At 46.4% G+C, this 12623-nt stretch overlaps 1 protein-coding gene across 31 annotated transcripts in view; it reads left to right on the forward strand.

Annotated features, from left to right (window-relative positions):
* Window positions 1–12623, forward strand: part of CACNA1C (calcium voltage-gated channel subunit alpha1 C) — a 557751-nt gene that overhangs the window by 377068 nt on the left and 168060 nt on the right. For all 31 annotated transcript variants that reach the window (XM_084766402.1, XM_084766399.1, XM_084766397.1 and 28 more), the window contains exon 6: window positions 11849–12007. In XM_084766402.1, coding sequence (XP_084622528.1) covers window positions 11849–12007 — 159 coding nt within the window. The remainder of the gene's footprint in view (window positions 1–11848; window positions 12008–12623) is intronic.

Here is a 12623-nt window from a genome sequence, read left to right on the forward strand (position 1 = left end):
TTGTAAATTACGTGGATGAGAAAGTGTTTGTTGGAGAAACAGGTATAAAGATGTAAAGGGCTAGCGTGCTGACTCAGTTTGGTATCTCTGTAGTGAGTGATTTGCCACCAAACCCATGCGAAATCCATCCTCCCCCCACACACACACACACTCCCTCCCACGAATGGTATACTTTCTGTGCATTTTTAAAATATTTATTTTCTTATTATTTATACAGCATTCTGCCCACATGTGTGCCTGCACACCAGAAGAGGCCACCAGATCTCCTTGTAGATGGATGTGAGCCACCATGTGGTTGCTGGGAATTGAACTCCGGACCATTGGAAGAGCAGCCAGTGCTCTTAACCTCTGACCCATCTCTCCAGCCCTCTGTGCACTTTTTAAATAAACGAGTGAGACCTGTGATGAGCGTAACCATACCATCTTACGTGCCCTCCTGTCTGACCTTACCATCAGATGACCACTCTGCAGATAGCCAGTCTCTAGAAATTTCATCCTAAAAGAGGCCAAGGTGCAGCCCTGAGAGAACCTTCTAGAATCGATACACACATTCGAAGACCCAGTTCTCTAGCTCTGGGAGTAAAGTCTGCAGGAAAACAGTGAGGAGACTTCCCCACATGATGTGCTCTTTAGAAGTGCAGGCTACTTTTGCTTTTGGAAGTGTCAAGGGAGGGCTGAGGTAATATGGATCAACTGTCCCAATGAAGACGGCATCTGATATGCTAGGAAAATATTCTGAATTGTATAGCACTAGGAAAAGATGTTTGACAGTAACGAACATGAAACGTCTCTGGAGAAATACAACACCATCAAAGCTGTCAAATTATTTTGAAAAGCAGTTTTGTGGAAATAAGGTCTGACTCATTATACAAAATGGCTAGGTACACAGGGAAACAAGATAAATAAATGAAAATGAGCAAAAGCCATAGACAATAGAAAGAGATGCATGGGAGACCCAGGTACTGATGTTATTCAGCTATAGGAAGTGCAGCACTGTTTGCTGAGTTTGCAGACATCAAAACAAGATCTGTAGTTTTCCCAGAGAACCAGAATATGTGGGAAACAACAAGACACAGGTTTAGAAGTGAAGAATACAGAAGCTAAAATTAAAAAAAAACACACACTTCAAAGTAAATGTTGACACAGCTGAAAACAGAATTATTGAGCTGTACAGAGAACAAAGAAAGAAGACCAAGATTTTATTCAACAAGAATAAAAATCTGAGACATTCAGAATAATATAAGACTTAAAAATAAGTGGTTATTGAATTTTATTAAATGCTTCTACTACATTATTCATAATTGTTATTATAGGATTAATTATTTTTCCCTCCAAGACAGGGTTTCTCTGTGTAGCCCTGGCTGTCCTAGACTTGCTTTGTAGACCAGGATAGCCTTGAACTCACAAAGATCTGCCTGCCTCTGCCTTCTGAGTACTGGGATTAAAAGTGTCCTTAATTATATTTTAACTTGTCAATGCAGTGACTATCTTGATGGCTACAGAGCTAGGCGTGGTCTGTGTCTAGTCCTGAGTGGCGTGGGTTGCTTGGCCTGTGATAAGTCACCCTGTGTAACAGAGAATATGAACAGTAGGAACTGATGCATCTGAACCCCTGGAAGTTTCCAGGGGGTTGGGGGGGAGTTGCTTCTGTTCTACTCAAGTCAGAAAAATGCAGTTTGCAAGCAATGGCACCCTAGGATGCAGGGAATTCTGGTGGATTAGCATTGTCATGGGAAATGTGCTGTTAAGAGCTGTGAGGCCTCACTGGGGACGGAGGACAGAGACCATCTTCTGCCAGGGCATGGTGTGGGTGCGGCTTTTGTGCAGCTCATTTGTCGTTTTGGCCCAGATGGTTGCTAAGGAGTATGAGCTTCAAAGTTTTGTCTGTTACCTTGAGCTCCACCGCTGAGCAGATACATAGGCTCGAACAAGTTGTGTATTTCAGTGTAATGACACACTAACACAACGCCTACAGTGTGCCGGATCTTTAGGAAGGTATAGCTAACTTTGTATTGCCTTGTCTGCTCCTCCATATTCAATTTTCTTCTGGTATCAGGATTTCTTTCAAGTCCTTTTCTCTGAGCCTTTCATTCTCATCCAGATGGGCAAAGTAAAACTATAAAAGCCCACTGAAGGGGGGCTCAATATGACCCTCAATGTTTCTCAGTCATTAAGGAGCAGAGCAACTACCCTATTTCCCAGAGACACGGCTGTCTCTGAGTGTTCAGCAAATCTCTGCTGGGTACAGAAATGTATTTGAACTGAAGGGTTAAACTGAAAATAAATGAGTGCAGACAGCTAAATGACAACATTCAAACTATCCTAAGACTTGCAACTCTAGGAAGCTCTACAGGCAAGAACTCCTCCCCCTGTAATAGGAAGCCTCTTCCAGAAAGAGAATCTAACACTAAAATCCCCAAACTCAATAAGGCCATTACTCCTAACCCCAACAAAGAGCTATTTCCTTCCCTCCATACCGTCAGACCTATTTTCTTTCAAAAGCCATTAGGCTTACGAGACTCCTAAAAGTTCTCTTGTCCCATTAGCCAAAGGAAATCACAGACTTCAATTCTGTGAGATTCATCCCGTCTCTAATTTCTAATGAGTACAAACAGGTCCCTATAGCTGAGAAGCAAGTATGAGTCAGTTACCAACCTGTGGTGCTCGTGACTAGCGCATCCACCAGTGCCCGTAGCGCGTGTGCGTTACACACTCAGTTAACTACAACTTCGGCATGAGGACCTAGAGATGGCTAGTGAGTTAGGGTCGGGGACTGTTTATATTATCACTACTCCCTCCTGTATAAGAAAGCTGTTGGTGCACAAAGCTTGGCACAGATAGAGTAACTCCTGCTGGTTTTAATGGAGTGGTGATGGTGTCACAAAGAAAGTCTGACAAATGGGAGGGAGGGAGGAATAGGAGGGTACAAGGGAGGGAATAACTATTGAGATGTAATATGAATAAATTAATGAATTTTTTTTAAAAAGGGGGGGAAAAAAAAGAAAGTCTGACACGTTAACCCCTACTCTAGCTGATCTTTGCTTCACCTTGTTGGCTCTCTCCCCTTCCTTTACCGCTCTGCTGTCTGGCCAAGGGTGCCAGCCATAGGCACTAACTTAGGAAGCTGCCTTGCCTTCCAGCTTCCAGTGGGGTTCAGTGGACGGAGAAGCAAGTGGGTGCTCAGTAAGAGCAAGGGGTACTTCAGGGTGTCTTGTGTCCCCAGACCCTTCCTTGTGGGCATCACCTCCTTGCCCTGACACCAGGGGACCTCAGTCACCTCTCAGGATGTGGGTGATTACTGCTTCCCCTGGGCCATTACTCTGCCTGTGGTCCTTTTGCCCTTCACCTACGTAGGAAAAGGAGCACCGGGATGTGATCCTGACCGAAGTGTGCTGCCTGCTTCTTGTTGGAACCTACTATCCTGAGATGTAAGCCCTTCTGAAAAGACATTTTCAGTGTTTACTATGTCCACATCCTATAGAAGAGGACTTGGCAGTGTTATCCAGGTGGGAAACCTGTGTGGGTTTCTGGACTGGGCCGTGATAGGATGGAAGCAACATTTACAGATGAGTCGTGGGTGAGGATGCACGATGGTCTGGGCTATGAAGGAATTAGAACGTCCTGTGTTCCAATCCAAGCAGGAGGCCTGAAGAGCAATAGTGGTTGCAGTGGTAACTGGCAATGGCAGGTGTTGTGTTTAAGAAGCAGCCATTAAATGACTGCACATTTTCGTCTTTATGGGAACTGGTTTTAAGAAGATGAACTCAAGTCTAGGTCCACAAATATTATGGGATGGTAGGAGAAGCATGACTTAAAAGTTATACAAGAAGGCAAAAAAAAATGTGTAGATATTGACTTGGCTTGGTGGTGACTACAGAAATATTTTTTAAAGATTTATTTATTTATTATGTACACAGTGTTCTGTATGCCAGAAGAGGGCGCCAGACCTCATTATAGATGGTTATGAGCCACTATATGGCTGCTGAGAATTGAACTCAGGACCTCTAGAAGAACAGCCAGTGCTCTTAACCTCTGAGTCATCTCTCCAGCCCAGAGATATTTTCCTTAAAAATATTTTTATTAATTCTTTGAGAATTTCATACTATGTATTTTGGGGATATTTCCCTCTTGAAACTCATTTCAAATGGTCTTAAAAGGACCAAAGAATCCACCTTTGGGCTTATTTCTTTCACTCTTTCTTTCTCTTTATTTCTTTAGTTCATTCATTTGTTCTTTTTCTTCCTTCCTTCTTTCCTTTCTTTGTCTCTCCTTTCTTTCTCCTTAATTCTTCTCCTTTCTTTCTTCTTCTCCTTCCCTCTCTCCATTTCTTTCTTTCTTACCCATCAAGACCAGTTTGTGTTTGCCCAAACGCTCTTTACTATGGAGCCTGCCCCGGATGTCATCAATCCCCCAAGAGCCACACTCTTAAGGGCAGCTCACCTTCCTTTCTAGTAGCTAGTAAATGCCTACAGCTCCTCAGCTAGTGGTGGGACCTCATCTCTCCCCCCTTCTCCATGTTAATATTTTATCTGACTTAAGTTTGAGCAAATCTTGTACATACTGTCATAACCGCTATGCGTTCATATGGGCTACCACACCACTATGTGCAGCAAACACTATTTGTCTATAATAATCTACCATTTTTGGCTCTTATAAATCTTCTATGAATATCCCTGAGCCTTGGAAGGGTGTGACAAAGATACCACATTTAGGGCTGAGCATTCCACAGTCTCTTACTCTCTGCATATTGACCAGATATGGATTCTGTGTTGGAAGAAGAAGCTTCTGTGACGAGTGTTGTAGGTATATAGTGGTACGTCATTAGGGCTTGGTTTAATTAAACATGTTCATTTAGCAGAATAATAGTAGTACATTCTTTCTGGAACCTATAGCTTGTCTAGTCACAGGTTTGGCTTTGTTTCTGTTTTTTGTTTTGTTTTGTTTTTTCACTTCAACAGTTGTGCCAGGTATGAATTCCATCGTGTGAATCAGGCCTTAAATCCAATCAGAAAGCCACCGGTGCCCCACTTTCATGCCACTGATGCACCAGGAGGCACATCTCGCCAGTGCAGCCACTGTTGTAGCTCATAGGGTTTGCACTTGGTTAAAATGGATGCTTAGTTTTCTCCTCTGGTAGAATATGTGGTACTTTCAGCACTGTGAAAGCTAGCCAGGACGGACGAGGCTTCCCAGGCAATGCCTACTTGATTTCTCCATGTTTTAGGACTCAGGTTCATGGTATCTTTAGCAATAATAGGGTCTTGCCGTCAAATTCTGGAGGCTAACCAAGAACAATGCCAGTAACGTGTAATGTTTTGGGGTCCGTGGGACTCCACAGGCATATAATTTTAAAAAGATAAATTTTATTCCTGAAATTGGAGTTCTTTTTTAGCGTATGGGGTCTTGCTGGGGTATTGTTCCCTGTCATAGGTTAATTCCATTTAAACTTTTTAATGTATGTAGATGTTTTAAGAAGCTTCTGCAATAACCGGTAAGTCTTTGGTTATAAGGTTTTTAAATTTTTTTAATTTGAGAAATTCATATTAAGAACCTGTATTTGCATCACTTCACTCAGGAATAATTCTTGGGACCATAGTTAGTTGGCTTTGCAGTCAGCTGGCCACATTATCTGTTTTCCTTCCTAGCTGGAAGCTGCTTGCAGCCAGTCCTGACTCTTTGTGCTTCTGATGTAATCTGCACTCAGAAGGGTCCTGGAAGGAAGGAGTAAAGGAGAAGAGTTAGTTATCCAGGTCAAAGAGATCTAAAGTTACAATTTTGAAGGAGGCAGGACAAAAAAATATTTTTAAGAGAAGGTTTAATCGTGAACAGATATGCAAGGAAACAGTTGGGGAGGCCTAGGCCCAGGCTGCCTGGTGAGAGGTGAGAGGTAGCCATGAGCATGCTCACAAGGCAGGAGTGATAATGTTAGAGGCCACTGTCAGAAAAAGAAATCTGCTAAGCATCTCATACCTTTCATACTGTAGTGTTGGATGCAGGCATTGGTCTCACCCGTAAATCTGCTGAGAGGCTCTCACGGCTGCTGGAAGTAGTGGCCCCAGTGCCCATCACTTATGCTCCTGGGGTGAAGGATACAGGAATATGTACTCCTGTGTCATCCTCTGCAGTGCTCATGTGTTCAAAAATAAGTAAACAAAAACCATAATAAATAAGTCTGTAGTATAGTCAGGCTGGCAGTGTGTCTCTCAGTATCCAACACGTACATTTCATGCTGTACTGATTACAAATACCTGAAAGTGTGTATCACTAGGACCACCTCATACCTACCACAGTATTCAAACTGCATAGAGCATCTCACGAAGGCTGTGGATGCAGTCGCTATGACTCCCGGCTGGCAAGGTGCTCCGGGGCTGTGCCTTGCAAAATGGAGGCTGGACCAGCAAGTAGCATTAGTACTTGCTGGAACTCGGTTAGAAAAGCAAACTCTCGCCTCACAGCAGACAAACTGAATCAGGATTGTCTTCTGTTCCCAGTGCCACCATCCACTAGCTGTGGCCCTGTAAGCAGGTCACTTCCCCTGTCTGTATCACTTTTTCAGCTATGGTTTATAGCTGAACTCTGATTCTCAGAGGTGTGACCAGAAGGAAGTAGGATAATTCAGGTAGAATCGTTTCAGCTGCACCTCAGTTGAGATGCTCTCAGGACAAGATTTATGGGATTACAGGGCTTTGGAGTATCAGTGGAATCCTTCACCCGGTCTTTGCAATCCCCTGAGGCTTTTCACAAGGGCTCATTCAGTCAGCAAGTGCATTGCCCTGAGGACAGTGAACACACCACTGTTCCCCATGCCACCTGCCCACAGGTGTGCTCTTGGACTGGCTGTTGGTTCCTGGATACTTCCTAGTTAATCCTACTTCCGTCCTGTGGCCAAACCAAAATAACTATCCCCCACTGTCCTCAAAACAGCAACTTAAGTCATGGGAAAAGCCACCAATAGCAATAAGCCCTCGTCACCAGTGTCCTTGTCCTATCCTGATAGCCTTACCTGCTGACGTAACAGCACAGTGCTCGCTGGGGTGCCTGCTGATCTCTTGGTTCCCTTGCCTTTACTTTCTGAAGACACCCCCTGCTTAGCGATATTCACTCTATGAATTCTGTTACATGCCCGGGCACAAAGATGAGAGCTCTGGGTAGGGCAGGCAGGCAAGGAGGGAGGCAGCAGACTCTGAAACCAGGAGGGAGGCGCGGAGCCAGGGACCTCCAGATGGCTGGGCATGCCGATGGAGCTTAAGGAGAAACTAGGAGCCGTAGAAGCCAACACAGCAAAGGAGGGGTGAACCTGTAGCTGGTACACTTTCAAAAGTGACGTGTTTCAGCAGGTCCTTTGGCGAGAACGATCTAAGCGCTCTGTAAGGACAGGGAAGATGTGTAAGCTGGAAGGCTGGTTAACTGAACATCTGAGAGGATACTGAGGCAGGAGGGGGGAAGGGCAGACAGGGGAGATGGGGAGAAGCCATGAACTGAAGTCCCCAAGCAGGCATGAAAAGCTGACTGGTGTTATCTTGCATGAGGGTTGAGACAGCAAGTGACTGTACCTCCCCTGACTGCTTTTTCTAATTTCTCCTTCATAAGTATTTTCTGTTTTCTCTGTAATTTGCATGTATTATTTATATAGTAAAATAATCTATGCATGTCTGTTAGTAGTTTAAAACCAAGCTAGCAGGATTTGGAAACTGGTTGGCGGGAGAGTGTGGGGAATGCCCTTCCTGGATTGATTGATGCTCAGGTGGGTGGTGTGTCCACCAAAGAGGTAGGGGCATAAGAAACAGCATGTGACTCACTGGCATTGCTGACGGCTGAGGGCAGCCATGGACTTCTATGACTTCCAGTTAGTATCTTCCTAGCCTGCTGAGGCCCCATGGTTCCTGAAGTCCCCTGTCCATCCTACAACCGGACAACTGACTCCATTACTGTAGAGCCCAGCACTGTGCTACAGCCACTCAGATGATACACCTCTCATTCTGGCAACAGATGTTTACCAAGTGCTCAGGGCACAGGCCTCACAGGCAGACCTTGGTGATGAGCAGGCATAGTCTATCATCACAAAATGCCCCCTAGTCGGGAAAGACAGATAACGTTTTTTAAACCCTTAAATACACATACCATTTAAAACATGTAATTCGTATGTGTAGGGGACCTAGGTCCAGTCCATGCGTGCTCTTTGGTTGGTGCTTCTGTCTTTGTAAGCGCCCATGGGTGTAGGTTAGCTGACTCTGTTGGTTTTCTTGTGGTGTTCTTGTCCCCTTCAGGTCCTTCTATGCACCCCCACCACCCACCACCACCACCCCATACTCTTCCACAAGATTCCCTGAGCTCCATCTAATGTTTGGCTGTGAGTCTCCTCAGCTGACTCAATCAGCTGCTGGGCCTCTCAGAGGAGAGTTATGCTAGGCTACTGTCTGTAAACATGGCAGAGTATCGTTAATGGTGTCAGGGGTCGGCTCTCTCCCGTGGGGAGGGTCTCAGATTGGGCCAGGCACTGGTTGGACATTTTCTCTGTCTCTGTCTTTATCTCTGCATGTCTTGTAGGCAGGGTGATATGTGACCCATGGGCAGTTTGATCTTCCTGTGGGTCCCCTAGTAAGTTCTGTGGCCTCTGTCTATGACAGGGACTCTGTTGCTCGGTCTCGGTCACTTCCCCCTATCGGGACTGCCTTGCATGGCCTCAGAGGATGAGGATGAGCTGAGTCCTGATGTGAATTGATGTGCTGGGGTGAGTTGGGAGGCTCCCCTTTTTCTGAGGAGAAGGGGAGGTGGGGTAGGGGGAAGACGGTGGGAGGGAGGGACTGAGAGAAGAGGAATGAAGGGTCTATGACCAGGATGTAAAGTGAATATGTCAATTAAAAATAAAAATAAATAAAACATATAATTCAAAGAGAATGTTACAAAGGAGATCAAATGGTTCTAAGAGGGCACCTGTCAGAGGAAACGACTCTGATCCGGGGTTTGGAGGAGGGTTCTTGGAAAAGGAGAGATGGGGAGGCTTGGGCCGAGAGCTGATGAACTGGAGCCCGAGAAAATCCAGACAAGGCATTCTGGGTGGAAGGAATGGTCCCTGTGGCTGTGTGTGTGTGTGTGTGTGTGTGTGTGTGTGTGTGTAAGGGGAGGGGAAGAAGGCCTAACAGCTGTGCCATCCTTAATTGTACAGTATCTGAGAAATGCACATTAGGTATTCTGTATCCAGTGACCATCCCACAGCGCACTTACACAGACCTCGCTACAGGTCAGGGGTGGAGGCGGCCTCTTGATTCAGAGATGTAACCATGCAAGATGCTGTACTTACTGCTGTCACCACACATTGTTTACTATGAGCATTTCAAAAATAATAAAACACATTTAAACATTTATTTCTTTTCTCCCCTGGGTCTTTGTGTGTGTGTGAGAGAGAGTGTGTGTATATGTGAGAGAGATGTGTGTGTGTGTGTGTGTGTGTGTGTGTGTGTGTGTGTGTGTGTGTGTACACCTGCCACAGCACACATGTGGAGGTCAGAGGGCAACTTGTGAGCATTGGTTCTCTTCCTTCCACCGTGTGACTCCCAGAGATCAGACTCTGACAGTACAGCCAATGCAGTAAACAGTCACACAGCCATCTGCCACCATCTTTATGTATTATACACCTCCCATAGCTGTGTGTCACACTTTGATGGCCAAGGGAGGCACCACAGTCATGAGGGATACCTGACTTGTGCAGCGATGTTATGAGAGTCATCATGTGGTCAAGCAGCAGGCACTTTTAGCTCCATTATCATCCTCTGGTACCACATGACAGAGGGATCTTTGAATCGAAAAAAAAAATGCTGTTTGATTAAATCCCAGAGAGAGGGATAGGGCCGGGGCTATATGAAGAGATGATGGATGGGGCCCACAGTGCCTTGCAGGTCACTAGAAAATCCTGGTCTTTTTCCTAAGAGGCGCGAAAGGTTTTTGGAGTGGCTTTTTGTGTGGCCCATCTGTCTTCAAACCAGATCGCAGCTCCTTTACGTCTGTCACCTGTCTGTTTCTTGGCACTTGAAGCTGCTGATGCTGGAAGCCTGATGCCTCCCTGGTGGCCTGGCAGCCAGATATGGGGTTCCCAGCCTCTGTGAGGGGCACTTAGAAGGCTCCCTGGCACCTATCAGCATCTCCTGAAAGTTGCCTTGGAGCTCAGCTTTCCTTATGGCTTAGCTGACTTTAACACTAATGTGTGTACAACTCGCTAATTAATGGAGTCATTTGGATCAGAAAACATCTTGCTCTAATGGGAGCCTGCAAAGTGCTCACATTAATTCACAGGTAAAATTATTCTAGCTTTCTTTTTTTTTTTTTTTAATTTTTTTTCCCTTTTCCTCAGCTTGGCTTAATAGCCAGGGAGAGTTCGTCTAATTAGCCTTGTGGAAACCACTGGCCTACAGCTCAGAGCTTTAGCGAGTGCTTCGGAGCTGGAGAAATGCAGCCGGCTGCCGTTCTCCAGGGAACAGGGTCACAGATGAGTACCGAAGAACAGAACAGACAGACCTTGGTGTCAGAGAGGGTAGATAGGAAAAAGGCGGCAGGTCCTATGGCGATGCTATATGAGCCAGCCCCGTGTGGGACTTGCCAGGGGCTTTGCTCCCCTGTGAGTGCCGGAGGACCCCACAGGATGATGTTCTGCGCAGATGTCTTCACCCTGATCTCCCGGGATGTGGACACCCAGTTTATCTGCTGTTCCCAGAAAGCTCATGGAAATTTCCCTAATCAGAGTAACCTGTTATCACCTGAACAGCTACAGCAGCCCCTTCCTGGTATTGTTCATAGGGAGCATCCTTAGTGCCGCCGCTAAATGCCTGTCCTCCTCCCCCCACGGCAGAGCAGAACAAGCCTGCCAACCCTAAGGTACCCTGAGAAGACAAGTGTTCTCTGCAGAGCTGTCATTTACTTCTTTTCCTCACAATAATATCTGGGTACTCTTAGGGTTTTTTTTGTTTGTTTGGTTGGTTTTTTTGTTTGTTTGTTTTTTTGTTTTTTTTCTTGGTGATAAGTACAGGGCAAACTTGGCTGTTTTAACTACCTTTCTGAGTGTGGCTTACGGATCAGAGTCATCTAATCTACAGAACTTTCTCCATTCTCCAAACTAAAAGCCCATGCCATTGAATAAGAGGTCCTTTTCTATGGAGCTTTTGAGGTGTGACATTCAGATGGTGTGTCCCCTACAGAACTGTTCACCACCTGGCGAGCGGTCCCCTTATTTGCTACTAAAAAAAAGGTGCCTTTAGAGCTATTCCCCTGGCCCTGATACATGTTTCTCAGATGTGTCCTGCTGGTAAAGTAGTCTCCTCACTGGAAATCGCCCCCTCCCGGGCTCCCTTCCACCAGGCTGCCCTGTGTGTTTGAGTGGGTGGGCTGATGGTCGGCTCTAGTAATCCAGCATGGAGAAGCCGAGGAATGACTAAGTCCTGGGGGGCTGTGTAGTCACAGTGAGTCCTCACTGTGTTGAGCTCTGCTCTAGGAGGAAGCGCACTGGGGTGTCTCCGAGACGGGCTATTTAAAATCCTGGTGGTGAGGATGAACACAGCATGTTCTCCCCCTTAGAAGCACAGCATCTGCTGATCCTTTTATCTGGATGTGCCTCCAGGGACAGACTTGGAGTCGAGCCAACTTAAATTTAGACTCTCGCTCTGCCATTCACTGGCTGCGACCTTGGTGACCTTGAGCCTCTGTTTCCTCATCTGAGACACAGGACTTGCGGTGGCTCCTGCTTGAGCTGTGAAGGACATGGCAGGAGGTCATGTTAGCGTGGTACCCAAGACAGCATTGACTCAGAGAGGAGGCGGGGGTTTCGGCTGCTGCTACTGTTGACGATCTTGTTGCCCAGGTCTCCAGGTGGTCCTGAACTCCATCATCAAGGCCATGGTGCCTCTGCTGCACATCGCCCTCCTTGTGCTGTTCGTCATCATCATCTACGCCATTATCGGCCTGGAGCTCTTCATGGGGAAGATGCATAAGACCTGCTACAACCAGGAGGGCATAATAGGTAAGAGGAGGAACAGGTATCCAGGAGGATGTTGCTCCCCTTGTAGGTGTTTTCCCTTGGAGTGGATGAGCTGCAGCCACCTGTGCTGTGGAGCTGAAGGAGGCATTCAGTTCCTCGTGCTTGACACCATGATGACACAAAAGGCATGGGGTCGGCATTCCTTCTCTCTCATTTTCAATGTCCGCTTTGACTGCTGCAGATTTCAGTTCAAACAGCAGGTATAAGCTTTGTCCAGCATTGCTGTGCACCGTGTAAAGGACCTACACAGTTGGAGAGGCAAGATTAAGCATCCATCTCTCATCAGCTTCTTTCTCTTGAAGCAGATTCTGAGTATGTGAGCCGCCACTGCTGGCTGATGAGCATGATGAGCACGTGTACACAGTGGCTCAGCATCCAAGCCCCGCGGGAAGTCTGTACCACCCCCACCCCCCACCATCACCACCCATCTATCTACCCTCTCAGAGTTACCCCTTGCTCCTTTGCAATTACGATTTTCTTCTCCGTCCAAAGGCAGAACCCCAGCGTCCCTTCCTATCCCAGAATAGGCGAAGAGGCTGTCAGCAGTTCAGCTCCACGTTACAACCGTCAAGCTGGCCTTTCTGAGCCTCCCCTCTTT

Source organism: Acomys minous (genome assembly GCF_964271855.1).
Source record: "Acomys minous genome assembly, chromosome: 17".
In the NCBI taxonomy this organism is placed as follows: Eukaryota; Metazoa; Chordata; class Mammalia; order Rodentia; family Muridae; genus Acomys; species Acomys minous.